Raw genomic sequence first — 23,276 nt, forward strand, 5'->3', positions numbered from 1 at the left:
ATTGTTGATGAGACTGCAACTGGAATGGATAAACCAATGCCATTTAGCTAAAGCGAAAACAGTCTTAAGAATGGATTGATATGAGGAAAAGTGAAAAAGGTCTGCGAAATAACCCCTTTCCAGAGGTTATCATCACCATCATCATCAATGGAAAATAAATCTCTAACAAGAGCAAAGGAGAAAAAGGAGAAGAAACAAAGTTTATTTCTTTGATTACCAGTTTCTCTCAACTTTTATCTTTGCTTTCACCTCCAACAGCATCCTTCACCAGCTCCAATGGTCTCTCATCAATCACTTCGTCTATTATACCAAACGCTTTAGCCTCCTCAGGAGTCATGAAATGATCCCTATCCATGTTTTTCTCAATCACATCAATAGATTGCCCCGTGTGTTTCACGTACAGCTGGTTCAAAGCATCCCAAACACGAACAATCTGCTTCGTGTGGATAGTCATATCCTTAGCTTGTCCACTATATCCTCCTGAAGGTTGATGAATCATGACGCTCGCGTTTGGAAGTGCCCGTCTCTGTCCCTTGGCACCTGCTGCCAAGAGCAGAGAAGCCATGGACGCAGCTTGGCCTAAACAAATCGTGCTTATCGGAGATCGAATGTACTGCATAGTATCGTAAATCGCAAGACCTGTTGCAAGATAACCATAACGGATCAACATTTCATCACTAAGAAGAAGATTCATCAACAACTTTTTACACAGATGATCGAATATTCCAGAAACTTCTTAAGTTTGATACTAATCACTATCATCTTCTACAAAAGCACGAGTAGATTCTCAATTTCAGATCCAATAATTTCCCAAGCAACAGACTATAGATCCAAAGCAATCGAATCCATGGACACTCGCAACATTACAGAGAGATCGTAACCGTAAACCGGATAAGCGTACCGGTGGTGACGTGTCCGCCTGGTGAATTAATCAACTAAGTTTAGTACTAATCACTATCATCCTCTACAAAAAGCACGAGTAGATTCTCAAACTCAGATCCAATGATATCCCAAGCAACAGATTATAGATCAAGCTGAAGAACAAAGCAATCGAATCCGTGGAGATTCGCAACACTACAGAGAGAGATCGTAACCGTAAATCGGATAAGCGTACCGGCGGTGACGTGTCCGCCTGGTGAATTGAGGTACATATGAATCGGCTTCGAAGGATTCTCGGACTCGAGGTAGAGAAGCTGAGCCACGACGACGTGTGACGTGTCGTCGTTTATGGGGCCGTTGATGCAGATTATACGCTCCTTGAGCAGGCGCGAGAAGATATCGTAAGCTCTCTCGCCTCGCGATGAAGTCTCGATAACCATCGGTATTACGCTGTAGCTTCTTCTCGCTATGGCGGTGGCTATCGCCGTCGGTGGTGGTGTTGTCCATAGCCTCTTCGCGCCGGAGATCAGACCCCTCATGACTCGAGTTTCTAGGGTTGTGCTTGGAAGAAAGAGGGGAAGATATGCAGGAGACGCTGACTAGTAGCTTATGCATTCTTTTTTTCCCGTAATTCTATAGTCTTTATTTTAGTTTCTTTTACTACATTTCTCTTTTTTTTTTTTTTACAGTGGCTAAATGTTTGTTTAGAATTTGTTATGAATATAATTTTTTATAAATTTTACAATGAAAACAAAATTTAAATATAAAAATGAAATTATCCTATTTATCTAACATTTTGGTTTTAAGTATAAAATACATATATAAGATCAAAACTTTTATATATTATAGTTTATAGAACATGAGAAATACTATATATGAAGCTGTCGGCTTTGAATATGTCAAAAATAATTTGCGTTCAAAGTATGATTTGATTAACTTCTTATAAAATATATATTTGACCAGTAGACTGAAGACAAATTTCTCTATCAGTTACATATATATGCTATAATAGTAGCCGAAATTAGATTGTTCATCTGCTTTGGGCCATGACCGTTTTTGATGGAGTGTCTATAGTTTGTTCAGTTGTCCCCCTAAGCCGGTGCGGTGAGGATATATGATGTTGGAAGAACCGGCTTTGAATATGTCAAAAATAATTTGCATTCAAAGTATGATTTGGTTAACTTTTTATAAAATATATATTTGCTAGTAGACTGAAGACAAATCTCTATATCGGTTAAATATCTCCTATAATGGCAGTCGAAACGAGATGGTTCATCTGTTTTGGGCCATGACCGTCTCTGACGGAGCCTTTGTAGCTTGTCCAGTTATCCCCCCTAAGCTGGTGAGGATATATGATGTTCTTAAACTGATTATTGTTGCAAACATGATCAAGATCTAGAGAATTATTTGAGGCAAATGAACCAGAAAAGTCAGCAAAGATCAACGGTGATATATATCTGAGACTTTGGTCACACGATGTATTAAATATTTATACTGTCTGGCTGGCTATGTCACTGTCACAAAATTCACATCTGCCCAAAGAACGGGAAAACGCGGGCACCAGCAACCCAATAACAAATATAAAACCAAACAACGTTATTTGCGCACTAAATGATTGCAAATAAAATCCTTATAAATAAATATAATAAATATTGCAAATAATCTCCATGGAGCTATTAACTTTTTTTTATGACATCGCCTGTTATCAACGTTAACAGGCGATGAAAAAATTGCAAGCTAAGCTAAAGGGATTATACGGTCCTAGGCAAGATCGATAAATTACACAAAGGAAAGAAGCAACATGAAGCAAGACGCCCATCAACATCAAACTCTTGTACTTTCTGATCGGGTTTCCTATATATATATTACCATTAAGTACATAACTTATAAGAAGAAGAAAAGTGACAGAAACACTTATAAAAATTATTTTGTGTAGTGAGTACAACGAACACTCTAGAGTAACGACCACGGCTGCTAAATATTGACTTCCAAAAAACCACGGATAATATACTATCCACTTAATGTATCCATTCACAATCGATCAATCATCGTTATTAAACGGATACACTGTTTTGCTTAAGAAAACAAAAAAAATATTTGACCAACCCCATTATAATATAGAAACATATTTAAAAAAAAAAAGAGAGATCGTCACGACAATGAAACGCGATTTTGCCGGCCAAGAAACCCGTCCATAACGACTTTTCTTTTATACGACTCTGAATTCAAATCAGGCACACACGAAGAACCGTCGCTACCGCTGCGTTTGCGTTTTGCTAACGCGGCTGCGTCTCTAAGACGAGGCAGAAAGTAACACCAAGCGGATGTACATAGAATCGCACAGAGCCGACCCCAAACTAGCATAATCACCAGCGTCAATACAATGACTGAAATACCAATCACCGGGTCAAACTTTTCGACCCGTGGCCCGTTTTTCTCCCGAGACGGTTTCATGTCGAGTTTCCCGTAACGGGTTGAGTTGGATATACGTTCAGGACACGTGTCTCTTCTGGAGGAAGGCTCAGTGGGTTTCGATCGGTCGGTGGTTACGACTTGTAAGTCCTTCGGTTTTGTCTGAATAACAAGAATAAACTTTTCAAAAAAAAAAAAAAAAAAAATGGATTCAAATCATAAAACGATTTAGTGTCGCATCAGAAGATTCCCAAATGTTTTTACGTTTCAAAAATCATAGGTACAAAAATCAAACTGGACATCAAAGAAGTTTAATTGTCTGAAAATGATTTACGACAAAAAAAACAAAACAAAACAAAACGTGAAGAAGTCTTTTGAGATTCTATGAAAGATACCTCTTTTGTTTCATGATTCACGGCGGTCTTCTCACCAGCCGGAATATTCTTACGATCAGCCATACGACTTATCAGCGGGACGGGTTTCTTCTTATCATCAGTTTCCACACTCAAAGTCTGTTTCTCCGTTTCCTCGATGGGCGCCGGTTTGATCTCTCTGTTCTTCGAGCGAAACTTAGAACATAGAAGCCACCGACTTGGCTTCTTATTCTTCTTCTTCATCTTCGTATGCATCTCACCACCCTTGTCCGTCTCAAACATCCCCTTGTTGTCGGAGTATATTTTACGGGAAAATCCAAAACATCCTAGAAAATACGAAGAAGGCCCGTTTCTTTCTCGGGCTCTCTTATCGGTTTTCGCCATTGAAGTCGAATTGAATGAAAGAGAAACTGTGCATTCGTGCGAAGACTTTGAAATATCGCTCGGAGCGGTTGGGTTTTATCCTTTTTTTTTTTATTTTGATTAAAATAATGTTATTAGTATTGACACAGTTTCGAATCACGGTAACGTACTTTATTACTACCAAAATTTGGATGGATATTTATTATCGTAAAGTGAATTGAAGTGTATATTAGTGTAACTTTTGGCTTAAGTTACATACATTATATTGTGCAAAAGGAGTTTTTTTTCTTGAATAAATTTAACATTTCATTCAAAAAAAAAAAGTAAAGTGAAGTGTACAAATATCACATAAAAAAATTGTTATGGATTATTTTTCAGAGGAAACAGATAAATTAAGAGTGAAAAATACAAGCAAAAATTAATTATAGTTACGTTTAAAAGAAAATAAATTAAGAACATATTATTGAACCAACAGGGGAAATACTAGTAATGTCTTTATCCAACGAGAAACATGATTAAGCAAGAAATAGAGAATTTGTTCCCACTTTTGATATTTGTATTCTAAATTTAAGATTATATTCCCCAACTCTCCCAATAGAAAGAACTAGAATATTATTCCGACAGATCAATGTAGCTTAATGAAAATAGCTGACAGTAAAAGATATTTTTACAAGATAAGATTATAAATGTTAAACTATATTTTTTGTTGGAAAATGCATTATATGGTCAATCACATGTCCTAATTAAGGCAGTATAGATTGGAATATTCAAAAACAGTGAGAAAGCAGACGTGTCCGATTACATCATGAATTCAGACGTATGAACAAAACCGTGTATACAATAACGAACCACATTATTCAAGACTGTAGATAGATTAGGACGAAAGATTCATCTTGATAAAAGGGATTAATTTAATGAAACACAAAGATAAAATTAATAAAACCAAAGTAAAGTTCAAAAGAAGAAAAATAAGTATCGTAGTGTCCACGTTTCTAACTTCTCCGTCGGACTTCTTCATTTAGCTTTTTCTCGATGACCCATCCAATGTTATCCAATAAAATATGTGGAGATTTTGCTTTTTGTATCATTCATTATTCACCTGTACATATTTGGAGACCCATTTCATCCCATTTTGGGTTTAAAACGTGTGGGTCTCTTAATACTTTTGGGCTCAAAAGATTGTTGATATTTGAAATAGTAGTAACACAAATTGCTGCGAGATTCAATGTGAAATCTTTCAAGAAATTTAAACGAGAAGTGAATAAATGAGAAAAGATGTAACAACGAACATGGACTAAAAAATAAAAATAAAGTATCTATGATTACAAGACAAAAAGACAGACAAAGGGGAGAAAAGTATGAAAACGCCGATCATTGAAAGATCTATTCAGAAAGTTCAAAAAACAACAGCAAACACCAACCAATTAATTACATTTTGTAAGTATCGCAACCGCGACGTTCGTGATGTGTCGATATGAAAAAGAATTATCGTGGTGACTAAGGTCATATCATCACCACATTATAAAAAAGGCGTTTGGCCTCAAATATTAATTCTTATGTTTAGCAGATTTGTAAACAAAGAGGCGAGAGCGTTTAACGATGGAGAAGAACGCACTCTGGCTGCTGTGCGTTCTGGTGTTGCCGGTGATAGCCTGTGGTAATAAGGAGGATGACCTGGTTACCGGTTTACCGGGTCAACCACCGGTTAACTTCAGACATTACTCCGGGTACGTGAATCTCGGGCCTCGTCAGAAGCAGAAGTCACTTTTCTACTGGTTCTTCGAAGCTCAGCAAAACACCGCTCGCCGTCCTCTAGTCCTCTGGCTCAACGGAGGTCAGTCTCCTCTCTACATATGTACGTATGTGTCTCGTCACATATTTGATATTTGTAATAGATTATATTTATCGTAAATTTCAAAATTCCTACCATCATTGGGTCAAAAGCTCCCTAGTCACGCTTTTCAACAAATAACTATCTGATTTATATTATCTTTTACAAATAAGAAGACGACAAAAGACTCAAAAATTTGAATCATCTTACACCCTTTTTCTATAGAAGTTATAGAAACAATAATATTTTAACAAAATATAAGGTTCTTCATATATTTTAACGATTTAAATTGTTGATTGGTACTTATTGAGATGTTTGCACAGGACCTGGTTGCTCAGCGATCGCCACTGGTGCTGCGCAAGAACTAGGACCGTTTCTGGTCCATACCAAAGGTGGCAACCTCACCTTCAATGAATTCTCTTGGAACAAAGGTACAACGAACATTACCATAATGAAATGACCATTTGAAGATAATGAATACATTTATGTATACATTTTAATAAATCAATGTTTGTGCAGAGGCCAATATCTTGTTCTTGGAAGCACCGGTAGGCGTTGGGTTTTCGTACAGCAATAACTCAACTGATCTTCAAAACCTAGGAGATCAAGTTACTGCAGAGGATTCTCTTGTGTTTTTGATCAACTGGTTCAAGAAATTCCCCGAGTTTCGTTCAAACGAGTTTTACATCACCGGAGAGAGTTATGCAGGTAAAATACTCATTTATAATATACAAATAAAACACTTGTTTAAAAGAATCAAAAGTCTGAAATATAGTTTGGCTTTGAAGGATTTTCAAGGAGAGTTTTTATTTTATAAAAGATCTCTCTATATATAAATAAACAGAAAATAATATACACGACTACATAGCGATTTTTTTTTTTCTTAGGTCACTATGTTCCTCAGCTTGCGGAGGTCATTCACGACAGGAACAAGAAGGTTACAAGAGATTCTCGCATCAATCTCAAGGGAATCATGGTAAGGCCTCATGTATACGGACAACGGTTACTTTCGTGACAAGAAAACAACGTTTCTTGATAAACAAGTAAACATAGAATGAAATGAACTTCAAAGAAAACCAAACCGTAAATGGACTTTGGTTGTTGATCGCTGCAGATTGGAAACCCAGTGATCAATGAAGCGACCGACGCTGCAGGAATAGTTGACTACGCGTGGAGCCACGCCTTGATATCGGACGAGGTTCATAAACTCATTCACGACTCGTGCCGTTTTGGAGATAAACTAACGGCACAATGCAACAAAAGTTTCACAGCGTTTACAGCTTACGCTGCGATCAATATATACAGCATCTACACTCCCGTTTGCCTCTCCTCCTCGCCATCTTCTAAAAACTATACGCGTGTTATGTCTGATCATAATCTCCTCACTTCACAAGTACGCAAAATTGTCCTTCTTATAATTTGATTTTATTAGTTTCTATCAATCATTGATGAAATTATAATGGTTTAAAATGGTCAGAATATCTGGGGTAGGTTACCTTACGCGTACGACCCGTGCACACCACACTATGCCGAGAAATATTTCAATAGGAAAGATGTGCAGGTCGCACTTCACGCAAACGTCACAAACTTACCTTACCCGTACACAGCTTGCAGGTCAGTGTTACAAGTTCATATATCATACACAATTTTGATCTTACAATCAATTGGTAATAAGTAATTACTTACATACTACAAAATTAATATGTTAGTAATTTTTCAATTCAAAAAAAAAAATGTTAGTAATTGTTTTTATATTTTTTATGTTAGTGTTAGTATGTTTGAGGTTGGTTTTTAAGTATGTGTGCGCCTTGTGCATGGTTTAATTAGTTCGGTGATAAAATGGACTGAAGCTCCGACCACCGTGATTCCCATCATCCAAAAGCTCTTGAAGGGTGGCCTCCGCATTTGGATCTATAGGTATTACGTTATAAAAACATTTTATAAGTTATATAGAAAGAAATATACCTTTCTGTGTTTGGGCAAGTGGAGTGTGGTTCTCTCATGCTACTCCTAAATTTGCGTTCATGGCGTGGTTGGCTTCAAGGGACAGACTATCTACAATGGATAGAGTAGTAAAGTGGAGTCATGGTGTTGATACCACCTGTGTTCTCTGTAATGCTGCGCAGGAATCGAGAGATCATCTCTTTTTTGAGTGTCAATATACGGCTCAAGTTTGGGAGTTTATTGTGAAAGGGATCTTGGGTAGTTCATATACGAATCAGTGGTCAGAGATCATGGTTCTCATAACAGATTCGTCGAGGGAAAGGAAGAGTCTCTTCTGTCTAAGATATTCTTTTCAAGCAGTACTTTATGGTGTGTGGAGAGAAAGAAATAAGGTTAGGCACGGTGATCGGATGATGCCTGTTCCTATTCTTCAAAGATTGATTGAGAAGAGCATTAGAAACAAGATTAGTGTTCTGCGCAAGAAGGGGATAAAGGAAATGGAGATGATGATGCAATATTGGTTTCTAAATAGGATGTAAAGAGTTTTCTTGAGTTTCATTCTAGAAATTAAACAGTAAGCATCTTGATGTAACAAGGCTGTTTTTTGATGAATAAATTTAGCATTCAATCAAAAAAAAAAAAAAAAGAAAGAAATATAGCTAGTTACAATAAATTATTGGTAATTAGTTTTAATAGGACTGGTTCTTTTGGTTATAGCGGAGATACGGATGGGAGACTTCCAGTAACATCTACGCGTTATAGCTTAAGGAAGATGAGACTTAAGGTGGAGTCACCGTGGAGGTCATGGTTCCACAAGAGTGAAGTGGCTGGATGGGTTGAGACTTACGCAGGAGGACTAACTTTTGTCACCGTGAGAGGCGCTGGTCATCAGGTTCCGCTCTTTGCTCCGGCGCAATCCCTCACCTTATTCTCACACTTTGTCGCTTCCCTCCCATTGCCTTCTTCTCGTTTCTAATCGGCACCACAAATGATCACGTCATTGCATGTTTCTATGGGAAAGTCAAGATCTCAGTGTGTCTTTTTTTTTTTTTTGGCTTGTTTTGCGATTATCATGATAGCTGTGTGGTGAGAATAATGTAATACTTTTCCTAGAGTCCAATGTATATATGAATGTGAGATCAATGGAACAAAACATAGAAAACGCTTTGAACGTCTCTCTTTAATGTTTGTTTTTGACGCCTGATTCGTTGATTTTGGGGGATTTTTCAGGGTCTTGGCTTTTTTTGTGCCATCGTTTCCATTGATTTTTCAAAAGTAGCATTTGTAACAATAAAATTGGGAAAATGTAATCGTGGACGGCCCATTGAGGCTAATCAATAGGATATATGATAGAGTACCGTCGACAGATGTGAGTCATGTCTTTCTTATCATGCCATATGAAGCTTCTCATCTGATTTATGGTCTTGTCAATGTATTTTTCAGACAAGTAACTTTCATGTGATAGTGCGCCGTGACTGACTCTGATAATTAGAAGATCTGCTAAATATTAATTAGTTTAAAATACTTCATTATCTTTCATAGATAGTAGATACATATTTTAATTGAATATGGTCACATATTTTAGTTTAGGAAATCTCATTTGTCATTCACCAAAAAGTTCATAAACAGTAATTTTGTCTTATGCAAATAAAAATTATATATCATTCGCTCTTTTTGTTTGTTGTAATATTTTCACGTGAACTCATAATAACAATTTTTCAAAAAAAAAAACTCATAATAACAAACAATAAAAAGAATACTCCTATCATGAAAATAAAAGACTTTAAGGTAAAAAGAAAAAGAACTGTGCATGTCTCTTTTGGTCCAATAAGAAAAATAAAAAAGCTATACATATAAAGAAGTGGGGGCGTTCTTTTCTCATCTACTCATTTCGAGGAGAAAGAAGTATTGGCGATGAAGAAGAACGCACTATGGCTACTCCTCGTTCTCATGTTGCCGGCGATAGCCTGCAGTAGGAAACCGGAGAAGAAGGTAACGGTCTCGTCGGGAAGGAAGGAGGAAGACCTTGTGACTGGTTTGCCCGGTCAACCACCGGTTAACTTCCGACATTACGCCGGTTATGTCGATCTAGGGCCTCGACAGAAGCAAAAGTCACTTTTCTATTGGTTCTTCGAAGCCCAACACAACTCTTCTGGTCGTCCTCTCGTCCTTTGGCTCAACGGAGGTCAGTTATTTTTCTCTCTCTCTCTCCCTCGTTTACATAAACGAAGAAGTAATAGTACAAGCTTTTTTACTCTTTTGTTTTTTCTTTTGACTCTTTGTAAAACTATAATAATACAATCTTCTGATGATTTTTAATTGACAATTTCACTGTTGTCGAGCGTTTTTACTAATAGTACAAGCTTTTTTACTCTTTTGTTAAACTATAATAATACAAACTTCAAATGATTTTTATTTGAAAATTTCACTGTTTTGAGCGTTTTTACTAATATGCTTGAATCTTAACCGTATATACATCACATGAAATTCGTTTAAATTTTCATGTGTATCTAGAAAAATAATAAACTCAGATTGAAATGTATATATATATATTGACAACGACGAGCGACCTGCCTTGTGATACTTTCTTAACGGTTCCTTTTTGTTCCTTGAGTAAATATATTGCAAGAGATAGTAAATGGTCGTTCCTACTTAATCTAAGTTAGGTGCCGTGTATGGCTCGATAATAATGGTTTCAACCATTTTGTTTCCTACTGAGATACTTAATTTAGAAGTAACAACAGATGTGATCGTTGGGAATGAGAGAAATATTAATTGCATACTGTAATGTTTTTTTATTAATGTGTAAAATTGAAAACTATAGTATACATGTATATATTGTTACCATGGCGACTGATTTAGAATAAAAATGATTTATGGGCATGTTGCAACTACCACATGAATTTATAAGTGAGCGCTTCGGTCAAACCGAGCACATACTAAAATTACATATCATGACCCAAAAGATGCTATGGTTTCCACCATTTGTTTTCCACTATTTGCTGTCGTGTCTTTTTATTATCCGTCACTTTCATCTGTTGTAGCTTTTCTTGCAAAAATGCAATACGTAAATTCAGACCTTTTATACATCTTTAAAAAAACATAATATTTAGTGATAACAGAGTTCATAATTAACTTTTTCAAGTGAGAAACCTTGACTTAGTTAAGTGAATCGAATTTTGTATCAGTTGATGTTCCGAATTATTTAGAAGCAAAACCTATGGAACATAGCATAGAAAACAAGTAAACAACAGTGTGAAAAAATCAGTATGTTTACACTGTTTTTTCATATTCATGTCCTTTTCTTGGTCCCGGCTCTCGGCTCTCTGATAGTTGCTTGGACTATCAGTGTGTGAAAAAATCAGTATGTGTATGGTCCCGGCTCTCTGATAGTTGCTTGGACTTCATTCATGTCCTTTTCTTTCTTTCTCAAACATTCAATGTCCAATTCTTGTTTCTAGCCGTTAAAACTTTCAGATTTGTCTTCACCTTCTTTGCTTTCAAAATTCTAGATAGTCTGTTCAATAATTCTGTATACTGTTTGTCCTTATTCGCACATGGTTCACATTCCAATATTAGGATTTTTAGTGGTACGAGAAACATCAGTCTCGTAGTGCTGGTACGGGATAAGATGTTGAATATTCAAATACATATAGAAGTAGACAAAAGACGTCTCTGTCTACTAGTTAATGTGGACATTATTAAGACATATACGTATCAACAAAGAATTGTGTAATTAGTCAAGTAAACGGGTGAGAGACATCAAAAAGAAAAGTCAACTAAACGGGTGAGAGACATCAGATTATATATGAAAATTATGTTTTATAAACTAAGATACAAGTTTTTTTGACTTACATGATGGTTAAACACTTGTATATTCATCAGTTTAATCTGTACCGTAACTAAGAATTTAGAGGATTTACAAAACTAAACCATACTGTCCATACGGATATTGAATATGCAGGACCGGGTTGCTCATCGGTAGCTTATGGAGCTGCACAAGAACTAGGCCCTTTCCTTGTTCGCACCAACGGTGGCAACCTTACCTTCAATGACTTCTCTTGGAACAAAGGTTCAACTAATTAAACCACCATTTGTAGCATAATAACAAGATTTGTATATAATTATTACTTGTGGTTACACGTAATTTTTTTTTTTTTTGTAGAGGCCAATATGTTGTTCTTGGAAGCACCTGTAGGGGTTGGATTCTCGTATACCAATAACTCAGTGGATCTTGGAAAGCTTGGGGATCAAGTAACTGCAGAGGACTCACTTGATTTCTTGATCAACTGGTTCACGAAATTTCCCGAGTTCCGGTCCAGTGATTTTTGTAATGAACAGAGTAAAACAGAGGTTTTTGACTGAATAATACTTTTCTCATTAAGGTTTACGAAAGGCATACATCAGCTACTTATAGTTACAAAAGGAACAATCTAGAGAGGTGACAGCTCTCAGTGACAGCTAATAGGCACAGCTGTAAAGGTTCTCTCAGCTTCACCAATGGATAGGAGAGCATCAAACTTGTTATGAAGCTCTACGGTCTTTGTCTTACTCGCAGGTACACTTGGAGAAGGAGAAGACCGTTGGAGACTTGATTCTTTGGGCTCTGTGTGGGCCTTGATATGTTGGCGTTGGCCCATTTCATATGTTATGCTAACATCCCCCCTCAAACTTGAGGTGGGAGGATCACACACTCCAAGTTTGCTGCGCAAGTCAAAGAACTGCTTCTTGGCTAAGGGCTTGGTGAAAATATCTGCAAGTTGTAGAGCTGCTGGAATATGGCGCGTCTCAATGAGTCCAAGGGCTACTTGCTCCCTGATGTAATGATAATCAGTGTCAAAGTGCTTGGACCGGTTGTGGAGAGCAGGATTTGCACTGAGATATACCGCCGAGAGGTTGTCACAGAGTAACACCGTAGCGTCTGGTTGTGAGACTTCCAGATCACGTAATAGAAAGGATAGCCAAGTGATTTCCTGAGCTGTAGACCCAAGAGCTCTATACTCAGCTTCCGTTGATGATCTTGACACAGTAGGTTGGCGCTTAGCTGACCAAGAGATGAGATTGGGACCAAGAAGAGTGCAGAAACCAGTTGTTGATCTTCTTGTTTCTTTACAACCTCCCCAGTCACTATCACAGTAAGCAGATAGGCGCAGGCCATTGTCCTTGTTGATGTGAAGACCCAAGTGTAGAGTACCCTTGATGTACCGGAGCACTCTTTTCAACAGACTGAAGTCGGACACAGTTGGTTGGTGCATTCGCTGACATACTCTGTTGACTGCATACTGGATATCTGGTCTTGTGATGGTCAGATACTGCAGTTTCCCAGCTAGGCTTCTGTAGTAGGTTGGTTCTTCAAACAGATCCGATGAGTGATCATCGATTGTAACAGGCAGAGGTGTTGGCATTGGGTTACAGTCAGCCATTGATGCACGGTGCAGTATATCTTTCGCATACGCTTGTTGGTGAAGGAAGATACCATCCCTATATTGTTGCATCTCCACACCAAGAAAGTACTGAGGTGTTCCCATATCTTTCATAGCAAACCGTGACTTCAAGGCAGATAAAAGCTTCTGTAAAAGAAGGTTGCAGCTTCCAGTTAACAAGATGTCGTCGACATATAGCAGGAGGACCAAGGTGTTGTTCTCCTTATGATAGGTGAAGAGAGACGGATCAGCTCTGCTACAGGTGAAGCCAAAATCAATAAGGAAGTTGCTGAATGTGTCAAACCACGCTCTAGGAGCCTGTTTCAGACCATACAGCGCTTTGGTTAATCGACAAACATGATCAGGTTTGAGAGGATCCACAAAGCCGTCTGGTTGATACATAAAGACAGGTTCCGACAGTTCTCCATGAAGGAAAGCGCTTGAGACATCCAATTGTCGCACTGGCCAGTCTCTTGCTACCGCTATGTTGAGCATTAGTCTTATAGTTGCCGTTCTCACCACTGGGCTGAACGTTTCAAGATAGTCATGTCCTTCCTCTTGCTCAAATCCTTTAGCGACCAGACGCGCCTTTGGTGGTGCTTTAGTGCCATCTGGGTTTGTTTTCTCTGTGTAGACCCATGTGCTGCTGATAATGTTCATATCAGGTGTCTTTGGAACCAAGCTCCAGGTGTGAAGCATATGTACCTTTGTTATTTCCTCCAATACAGCGTTGTTCCATAATGGATGAGCCATTGCTTCTCTAATGTTTCTTGGCTTCTTTGCATCGAACTTTGATGCCAAAAGAGCATATCTTGCATTTGGTTTCTGAATGCCAGATTTGCCTCGAGTAGTCATAGGATGTTGATTCATCTGTAGTTCTGCTTGAATCGGTTCCTCAACATGTGGAACTACAACAGGTGGAACAGCTTCTTGTTCAACTTCTTGTGGAATAGGAGCTTGAGTCGGTGTAGCAATCACTTGTATTGGACCAGGTAGCACTCTAGTAATCTGCTCACTGACTGCCGGTTCCTCAGACAATGTAGCTTTCTGCCAAGCCTTCAGCAAACTCGTTTCATACCGAGGAACAAGATGTTTATACTGATCTTTGAAGGGAAACGACGATTCTTCAAATATGACATGTCTTGAGACATAAACCTTCCCGGTAGGAGGATATAAGCACCGGTAACCTTTGAACTGTGGACTGTAGCCTAGAAACACACATAATAAGGAACGCGGCTCGAACTTGTGCTCAGCAACAGGACGCAGGCATGGATAACATGCTGTTCCAAAGACCCGCAAGTGATCATAGGCAGGCATCTTCTCATGCAGTATCTCTGAAGGGCTCTTGTTGCTTCTAGATGCTGCAGGAAGAAGATTGGTGACATAAGACGCCGTGTAGAACGCCTCTACCCAGTACTGAAGAGGTAAGTGACTTTGGAACATCATAGCCAGTCCAAGTTCAATCAAGTGACGATGCTTACGCTCTGCGATCCCATTTTGTTGGGGAGTGTAGGGACAGGAAACATGGTGTTGAATGCCGTGATCAACCAAATGTTGTTTTAATTTGTTGTTCATAAACTCTCCTCCACCATCTGTCTGAAGTGTTTTGATTTTCCTTGAGTACTGATTCTCGACAAGCTTTTGAAAACCCACAAACACTGAGAAAAACTCTGCTTTATTATTTAGAGGGTAGAACCAACAGTAGCGTGAGCATTCATCAACAAACACAGCATAAAATCTAAACCCCTGGTTAGACACAACAGGAGATGGACCCCAGAGATCACAGTGGATACATTCTAGAGGTACTGAGACTAAAGAGCTTGAAGAAAAAAATTGTAGACGGCTGCTTTTTCCCATTTGACATGGCTGACAGACAGGAAGAGCTTTGCCTTTATTGATAGAGATCGCCTTGATACTGTGGAGGTGCTGAAGAGTCTGAGGGTTTGTATGAGCAAGTCGGTGATGCCAAACTTCTTCTGATGCTGACACTTGCCGATTTGAGTAGAATGCCTGAAGCTCAGTACTCTTCAACTTGTATAATCCACTACTTCTTGGACCCTTGGCTATCACTTTCTGATGCGGAATGTCAATCACATACACATGGTTAACATCAAAGTATACTCCACAGGGATAATCATCACACAGCTTGGAGACAGACAACAAATTTTTCTTAATCTCAGGACAAACCAACACTTCATTGAGAGAGAGATTACCTGATGGAGTAGTGATAGACGCATTTCCCACATGAGTGACCGGTAGGTACGCTCCATCACCCACCATGACAGCATCACCTCCTTCATATGGGTGGGAGGTTTGTAGGTTGTGAGGCGATGATGTAACATGAGCGGAGGCACCAGAATCTGGATACCACTCTCTCCCAGACTCATCAACACGCACCAGTGTGTACGCAGTTCCTTGATAGTTGTTGTCAAATCTGTTGTAGCACTTCAGAGCAATGTGTCCGGTACGTCCACAGATTTGACACACTGGGCGTTCTCCAGAGGCATTGGGTTGAGACTGATGCTGGGAGAAGCCGCGACCACGGGTTGTGTAACCACCACGACCTCTGTAGGATCCTCTACCACGACCTCTGAAGTTTGGATTGTAACCGGGTGTGTTGAGTCTTTCTCCTTGTTGTTGCTGCGCAGGCTGAACTGTGAAAGCCATGTGAGGAGCGACTGTTGCATTGTCCTCATAGGACTTTAGCTTTGACTCAAACCCTTGAACTTCAGATACGACATCATTGAAGGTTGGTTGGGGAAACTTGGTTAAGGAACTCTGAATGACGGTGGAGATAGGATCGAACTCTCTTCCTAACCCATTGAGAAACCCAAAAATTTTCATCGATTCATCCACTGGCTTCCCAATAGAGCTAAGTGAGTCACAAAGAGTCTTGAACTCCCGAACATACACAGTAAGCGTTCTTCCTTTGCTGGTCAGGAGCTGAAGGTTTCGGCGAAGCGTGAACTCACGAGCGAGAGAGCTCTTGTTGAAGTTTTCCGCAAGGCTGAGCCAGATCTCTCGTGACGTCGTCAGGGTATGAACATGGCCTAAGACTTCTTCAGAGAGAGTACCAAATAGCCAAGAACGGATCAACTGATCGGTACAGAACCATGACTCGTACTGGGGGTTAGGTGATTGAACCTCAACTTCGTCGACGACTACCGTTCTTGTTGGATCTGGGGGCGTGACACCTCCATTGACAAAACCAATCAGCTTCTGGCTAGACAGTAGGGACTCAAACTGGGTCTTCCACAGGAGATAGTTCGTGTCATTGAGCTTCAAGGTAACAGAACTGAGAATGTGGATTTTGCTGGGGAACGGAAACGGAATGATAGGATCATCCATAGCTACCTGTTAGGGTTTCTATTGCTCTGATACCATGTAATGAACAGAGTAAAACAGAGGTTTTTGACTGAATAATACTTTTCTCATTAAGGTTTACGAAAGGCATACATCAGCTACTTATAGTTACAAAAGGAACAATCTAGAGAGGTGACAGCTCTCAGTGACAGCTAATAGGCACAGCTGTAAAGGTTCTCTCAGCTTCACCAATGGATAGGAGAGCATCAAACTTGTTATGAAGCTCTACGGTCTTTGTCTTACTCGCAGGTACACTTGGAGAAGGAGAAGACCGTTGGAGACTTGATTCTTTGGGCTCTGTGTGGGCCTTGATATGTTGGCGTTGGCCCATTTCATATGTTATGCTAACAATTTTTACCTCACCGGAGAGAGTTACGCCGGTAAGTTCTTAACCAAACCAGTTTTATATTTAGTTTTGTTTTTTTTGGTTCGTTTATGAATTATACCCAAATCAATATTTAAACAACATCGAATCATATGCTTTTGATCTTCTTTTCTTAGGTCACTATGTTCCTCAGCTTGCAGAGGTCATTTACGACAGGAACAAGAAGGTTCAAGGAGACTCTCGCATCAATCTCAAGGGTTTCATGGTATACACTATGTCTAATAAACGTTTCTTGTGACACAGTGAAACAATGTTTCTTGCGATAGAAGTAAACGTAATTAGAGGTGTTCGTTTGGTGGCTGCTTTTGCAGATTGGTAACGCGGCGATCAACGAGGAAACAGACATGGCAGGACTAATAGACTACGCATGGAGCCACGCTATAGTATCTGACGAGCTCCATAGTAACCTTCACAGCACGTGCGGTCTTGATGAAGAGCAAACGAGCAACACGACCATACAATGCTACGAAAACATCAAAGCTTTCATGGAAGCTTACAACGATATCGATATATACAGCATCTATACTCCCGTTTGCCTCTCCTCTGATTCGTCATCTTCTTTTTCTCAAAGAAGACCTAAACTCGTCGTGTCTCCTAGTCTCTTTACTTATCACGTACGTATACTTTGTACTGCACAAAATGGCTATTAAGATTTAGGGACGATATTTGTTGTCATGTAATGTTTCTTTGATCTTTTTTTGTGTGGGCAGGACATGTGGGATAAGTTTCCTGCTTCTGGGTACGATCCATGCACTGAAGCCTATACCGAAAACTATTTTAACAGGAAAGATGTGCAGGTTGCGCTTCATGCGAACGTTACAAACCTTCCTTATCCATACACTCCTTGTAGGTTAGTCCTACTTTCACTGTGTATTACTAACGATGGGCATACATACCCGACGATAGTTTATAACTTTAAATATTTAAAGTTCGTGTGTTAGCAGGCCAGTTCTAGATTTAACGGATAAACATTCGTTATGATCCCTGAATTTTAAAAGCTATTATATATATATATAGGTCTTAGAACTCTCAAAAAAATTATATTAAAAATTAATCTAAAAATATTTATGACCATTAAATTTCATCCGGCCATTAGGATAACATTTTTGTAAAGATGAACCATCCAATTTACATTTTGATCCTAATGAACAAAGTTTATATGCATGTGCGTTATTCTTATAATTCAGCGGGGTAATAAGGAGATGGGGTGAGGCACCATCCACCGTGCTTCCCATCATCCAGAAGCTTTTAACGGGTGGCCTCCGCATCTGGATCTATAGGTACAATATATATATATCTATGCTTTTGACCAAAAAAAAAAAAATATGTCTATGCTTTTCTTTCACCTTTAGTTAATCCACTTCTTGTAAATTAGTTTTAACCGAATAAATATTGGTTAATATAGTGGAGATACGGATGGGAGAGTTCCAGTGACATCTACGCGTTATAGCATAAAGAAGATGGGATCTAAGGTGCAGTTACCGTGGAGGTCGTGGTTCCACGAGAGTCAAGTGGCTGGATGGGTTGAGACTTACGCCGGAGGACTAACTTTTGCTACAGTTAGAGGAGCTGGTCATCAGGTTCCGGTCTTTGCTCCGGCACAGTCTCTCACCTTGTTCTCTCACTTCCTTTCTTCCACCCCGTTGCCTTCAAAACGCTTCTGATCATTTTCGCCAATTCATGGCAAGTTGCTATTGTCTTGAAACCGTCTTGTGGTACTTAACGTACCCAATTGATACAATGAGTTTCAATTAATCAAATAAATAAATAAAAAACTTTCTATGCTGTTTTTCTTGGTTATTTGGATTCATATTATCGTTTTACACCAAGAAAATATAAATTTTTATTGTTTATATTAGTGAATTACTTATTAAAATGTTTTCTGATTTAAATTTTGCATTTAATTGTAATTCTATTGTTTTATACTCCTTAAGTTTCAAAATAATGTATATTCTATAATTTTTACACTTATTAAGAAAATACATAAAATTTTGACAAAAATGCATTATTTTCTGTGTTTAACTATTTTCTATGATTTTTAACTAACTAAAGTTCAGTAAATACAATTAATGTATTTGAAATTTACAATTTGCCATTATCACATATATTGAAAAAGTAAAATATGGATTTTTTAGAAATAATTTTTTTTCTAAAACATAGATTATTCTGAAACGGATGAGTATATTTTTGTAACTTTACATCTAGTTAAACAAAATAGTTGTTTAAAAAAAATAAAATATAATGATAGAGGCCCTTGAGAAAAGGGAGATTTGAACGGCCCATTTAGGCCCATTTATTCGAAATATTCCCAGCCATGATTAAACGGGCGAGCTAAACACAGCAGAGCAGCCCTTAAGTCGTGTCTTACTTTCTGTAATCACCTGAAGAGAGATCTTTCAACTCAAGCACTTGCGATTCATCTTCTTCTTCTCTGTTCTTTGATTCCATAGGGAAGGGAGGAAAACAAGAATGGCGTTTGCTAAAATGTTTTTTCTTTTCAGCAAATTTCAGCAGGTGAACTAAATCTCTTTTCGATAACTTTTTTCTTCTTCTGCATATTCTCTTCGACATGGGGTTTATCGATGTTGGGTACGAAGAAAGTTCGATTCTTGTTCATGATTTAGTCTTCACCATATAAGATGCTTCCTGGTAGTTAGACTCTGTTTGTAGCTTGTAGCATTGGTAAAATATGTACTTAGTACATATGTGAGAGTATTGAATCTCAATGATCAATTAGCATTGTAGATCGTTTTGTAAATCTAATAACTTTTGATGTAATGATGTGTCTAAGACTTTGAAAACATCTGTCTGACTGCTCCAAATACTATCAAACGTGATGAGATTTGTCTTTTTGCTTTGTGGTGTCTGTCTGTCTCCAGGGTATTGGTGTTCTAGCAAAGAGTACCACTTTCGCCAAGAATCCACGGCAACTTCAATACGAAGCCGACATTAACAAGCTTTTTATGTTTACAAGGTTTGTTTTTCTTTGTAATGAGTTTGTATTCCATAGTGTTTCAAAAAGAGAAAGCGTACTAAGTATTAGCTTAGCTGGTTATGTTACCTATGGAGATTCTGTGTGTTGTAGTTATAATCGTTTGGGACGAGATGCTGAGGAGGCTGATGCAGAAGAGATCATTGAGATGGCTGGTAAAGCTACTTTATCTGAGCAACAGAAGCAAGTGCAAGAGAACATTCACTACCAACTCGAAAGCTTTTGTGCTTCCATGGACGAGATTCTTCTTCCTCATAACGACAGAACAGAGGAACTAAAAGCTGATGATGTTCCAACTGCAGACAAGCCATGTGAGTTTTAAGAATAGGTGTAGTGAACGAACTTATGCATATACAGTATCTTGTTCTTATCTTGATCATTTCTCAATTCTCACTGATTCTTCTTCAGCACAGTGGTTCCTGAGACAAAGCCGCTTAAACTGGCCGAAGTCTCGAAGCTATTAAAGGATCGAATTGGGTACACCCTCAAGGTCAAACCATCTTTAATACCTCACAAAGACGCAGGTCAAGGTTGTTTCATAGAAGGTGAAGCAGATGTGGGAGCTCTCTTAGCCTTCTACCCCGGTGTGATATATCCTCCCGGGTATCCAAATGTTGATGCACAGAACTCATATCTGATCACTAGGTATGATGGGATGGTGATAAATGCTCAGCCTTGGGGACGTGGAGGAGAATCACGGCAAGTATGGAACGGCTCTTTCACAAAGCCTGAGGTTAGAACAGATACTAAAGCCGTAGAAGCTGTTCTTGAAATGAGAAACCCGTTGGCGTTTGGTCATTTCTTGAATCATCCGGGTAAAGAGATGGATCCTAATGTCATGGTTTGTCCGTATGACTTCCCTTTGTCAGAGAAGAGGATGCGAGCTTACATTCCAAATGTAGCTTTAGGTGATGCTCATGTACTTAAGACGCTTGTTCTAGTGTCTACAAGAGCGTTGTGCAATGAAGAGTTGATGCTGAATTACAGACTGAGTAACTCCGAGAGAAGACCAGAGTGGTATACTCCGGTTGATGAGGAGGAAGATGGACGGAGAAGTAACTAAAGTCTTCAGTTTTTTTTTTCTTTTGTAACTCTAGTTTCTTGGGAATGTTTCATAGTTGGATGAAAAAGTTACAATTGCAAGACTCAATTTATCTAAATACAAGAATACAATCGATTAAACATTGTTATAATTCTCTCAAAATCAAAAAAGTTACAACAGTTCACTTGGCTCTGTCCATGTCAAAGCCCTTCCTCTACTTCAAATGGCTTAGTTGCCAAAGAAGCCTGGACCAGCACGCGAAAGCAGTTCCTGCCCAGCGTCTTTTCCCATCTTTACCATGTCCTCAAACACATACGGACCTTTTCTTGAGGTCTCAAGAACTGTCACAAAGATGGAACATATAAGAAATGAATGAGGGACTATCATATTGGTATGCGTAGGAATGCTTTCATACCTTTAGTACCGTCAGGAGATGCGACCAACCCTCTGAAATAGCAGTTGCCTTCTTCGTCCTTGGCTGCGTATCCAGCAATAGGAGTACGGCATGAGCCATCCAGCGTTTCAAGAAACGCTCTCTCGCATGCAACTGCTAGTCTCGTTTCCTCGTGGTTCAATGAAGCTAAGTAACTTGCCTACAGATGTAAAAACAACAATAAAAAAACATTTAATGATTTCACAAGCATATCAGAGATGCAAATCTAAAGGTCCTATGAAAAGTAAACATTTGTTTACCATTTTATCATCATCAGTTCTGCAGGCAATTCCGATTGCTCCTTGAGCAACAGCTGGAAGCATTTCATCGAGAGATAAAATAGAGGCGACATTCTCTGTCATACTCAATCTCTTGAGACCAGCAAGTGCTAATAGAGTTGCGTGAACTTTTCCTCCTTGAAGCTTTGATAGTCTTGTCTGCACATTACCCCTAAAGTTCTCCTCAACCTGCATAGTCAATAGAGACTTGTATCAATCTAATAAAAGATTAAACTGACCATAAGAAACATACATATAAGAAATGACAGCCTCTATGTTGTGACACAAGATGTGAAATCTCACACTCAATGAAGGATACTTGTGGAGTATCTGAGACTTTCTCCTAAGAGAAGCTGTTCCCACAACGCTTCCAGCTGGAAGATCAGCTAACGAAGCTGCAGTCAAACAAATAAAAGCATCTCTGACGTCCTCACGCACAAGGTTACAAGGCAAAACCGTTTTCTCCGGTAGATAAGTCGGCACATCCTTCATGGAATGAACAGCTATATCGATATGACCGTTTATCAAAGCCTCGTCAATCTCTTTGGTGAAAAGCCCTTTCCCACCAATATCAGCAAGCGGCTGAGAGAGAATCTTATCACCAGTGGTTTTGATGATCTCGATGTGGATAGCTCCGTCTTCAGTGAGCTCAGGGTGTTTCGCCTGGAGCTTAGCTCGTGTCTCGTACGCTTGAGCAAGTGCTAACGGACTGTCCTACACAGTGAAGAGTATATATAAGCAGCAGAAGGCCTTAAACTTAATTAACCACTAAATGCAAAAAAATCAATCACACCGAAAACAATTAATCATCTCTAAACCAAACACCTTACACACTTATCGCATCTAAGCATCTACTTAGGATCCAACTATAGGACTGGTAAAAATCAAGACTTTGAATCAGAATTGCGGAAACAAAGGCAAACCCATTAGCATCCATACAATCAAAAGAGATTTGAGAACACGAGAAGCAAAAAGGAGATAAATTTTAACCTTCCCCTTGTGCCAATTCTGATGATAGCAGTTCGTGTCTTCTGTTCCACGGCAACACAAGCTCTCACGGAGCTAAAAGAGCTCTGCTTTCGGCCGCATTTAGCTAGGGAAGGAGAGCTGATCTGCGGAAGAGAGAATCCGATGACGGAGACGGAACCGAGGGAGCAGGAGTTGACCGGGGGAGAAGGCTGACGCGTGAGAGCGACCTTGTGAGCTTGACAGAGAGAGGAAGAAGCGATATCCATGGATTCAAGGATAGCAGAGGATGCAGAAAGAAATGAGATTTAGAGGGAAAGAGAGAAGAGATCTTCAAATGATGGAGTTTGATAGCTCTGAAGATTTTTGGATAGGATAATCGCTTTACGAAGAACTCATAGGTCCTTATTGGGCCTGTAGTAAAGTATCTAATGGGCCTTGACTAAGATTACAATCTACTGGGCTATCATTTATTCCAAATAACTCTGAGCGGTCGGATCTTAATGAGTGGTTACTTACTGGGCCAATCCGTAAACTGTCTCATGGGCCTACGCTAGCTGGTAGCCCAAACCACTTTGAGCGGGTCGGGTT

The 23,276-nt window shown here is 39.0% G+C and overlaps 6 protein-coding genes across 8 annotated transcripts; 3 read left to right on the forward strand and 3 right to left on the reverse strand.

Moving 5' to 3' along the window:
- Nucleotides 1–48: 48 nt before the first annotated feature.
- On the reverse strand, nt 49–1,651 carry LOC103847140 (ATP-dependent Clp protease proteolytic subunit 2, mitochondrial). Its single transcript, XM_009124185.3, has 2 exons — nt 1,115–1,651; nt 49–639 (listed from the first exon to the last, which is right to left on the reverse strand). Exons 1-2 carry the CDS (start codon nt 1,416–1,418, stop codon nt 227–229), a joined length of 717 nt encoding a protein of 238 aa, XP_009122433.1. The 5' UTR covers nt 1,419–1,651; the 3' UTR covers nt 49–226.
- Nucleotides 1,652–2,773: 1,122 nt separating this feature from the next.
- LOC103847141 (uncharacterized protein At5g23160) lies at nt 2,774–4,758 on the reverse strand. Its single transcript, XM_009124186.3, has 2 exons — nt 3,687–4,758; nt 2,774–3,453 (listed from the first exon to the last, which is right to left on the reverse strand). The coding sequence occupies exons 1-2, from the start codon at nt 4,047–4,049 to the stop codon at nt 3,031–3,033; spliced, it is 786 nt and encodes a 261-aa protein (XP_009122434.1). The 5' UTR covers nt 4,050–4,758; the 3' UTR covers nt 2,774–3,030.
- Nucleotides 4,759–4,839: 81 nt separating this feature from the next.
- LOC103847143 (serine carboxypeptidase-like 35) lies at nt 4,840–8,981 on the forward strand. 2 transcript variants are annotated; one of them, XM_009124188.3, is made up of 8 exons: nt 4,840–5,862; nt 6,183–6,290; nt 6,379–6,567; nt 6,747–6,835; nt 6,974–7,252; nt 7,337–7,473; nt 7,687–7,818; nt 8,457–8,686. In XM_009124188.3, the coding sequence occupies exons 1-8, from the start codon at nt 5,628–5,630 to the stop codon at nt 8,464–8,466; spliced, it is 1,179 nt and encodes a 392-aa protein (XP_009122436.1). In that variant the 5' UTR covers nt 4,840–5,627; the 3' UTR covers nt 8,467–8,686. The 2 variants fall into 2 exon arrangements, with proteins under 2 accessions (XP_009122436.1, XP_009122435.1); XM_009124187.3 differs by having other exon boundaries at nt 4,844–5,862; nt 7,687–7,776; nt 8,521–8,981.
- Nucleotides 8,982–9,644: 663 nt separating this feature from the next.
- Nucleotides 9,645–18,763, forward strand: LOC103847144 (serine carboxypeptidase-like 35). The gene is made up of 9 exons (XM_009124189.3): nt 9,645–9,988; nt 11,768–11,875; nt 11,969–12,127; nt 16,940–16,969; nt 17,091–17,179; nt 17,286–17,588; nt 17,685–17,824; nt 18,162–18,254; nt 18,380–18,763. The coding sequence occupies exons 1-9, from the start codon at nt 9,718–9,720 to the stop codon at nt 18,636–18,638; spliced, it is 1,452 nt and encodes a 483-aa protein (XP_009122437.1). The 5' UTR covers nt 9,645–9,717; the 3' UTR covers nt 18,639–18,763.
- Nucleotides 18,764–19,010: 247 nt separating this feature from the next.
- Nucleotides 19,011–21,144, forward strand: LOC103847146. 2 transcript variants are annotated; one of them, XM_009124193.3, is made up of 4 exons: nt 19,011–19,488; nt 19,854–19,970; nt 20,088–20,277; nt 20,380–21,144. In XM_009124193.3, exons 1-4 carry the CDS (start codon nt 19,444–19,446, stop codon nt 21,027–21,029), a joined length of 1,002 nt encoding a protein of 333 aa, XP_009122441.1. In that variant the 5' UTR covers nt 19,011–19,443; the 3' UTR covers nt 21,030–21,144. The 2 variants fall into 2 exon arrangements, with proteins under 2 accessions (XP_009122441.1, XP_009122440.1); XM_009124192.3 differs by having other exon boundaries at nt 19,854–19,948; nt 20,060–20,277.
- On the reverse strand, nt 21,023–23,058 carry LOC103847145 (porphobilinogen deaminase, chloroplastic). The gene is made up of 5 exons (XM_009124191.3): nt 22,710–23,058; nt 22,023–22,428; nt 21,702–21,908; nt 21,424–21,601; nt 21,023–21,349 (listed from the first exon to the last, which is right to left on the reverse strand). The coding sequence occupies exons 1-5, from the start codon at nt 22,952–22,954 to the stop codon at nt 21,237–21,239; spliced, it is 1,149 nt and encodes a 382-aa protein (XP_009122439.1). The 5' UTR covers nt 22,955–23,058; the 3' UTR covers nt 21,023–21,236.
- Between the last annotated feature and the right edge of the window lie 218 nt (nt 23,059–23,276).

The sequence above is a fragment of the Brassica rapa genome, chromosome A10, assembly GCF_000309985.2.
Source record: "Brassica rapa cultivar Chiifu-401-42 chromosome A10, CAAS_Brap_v3.01, whole genome shotgun sequence".
NCBI lineage: Eukaryota > Viridiplantae > Streptophyta > Magnoliopsida > Brassicales > Brassicaceae > Brassica > Brassica rapa.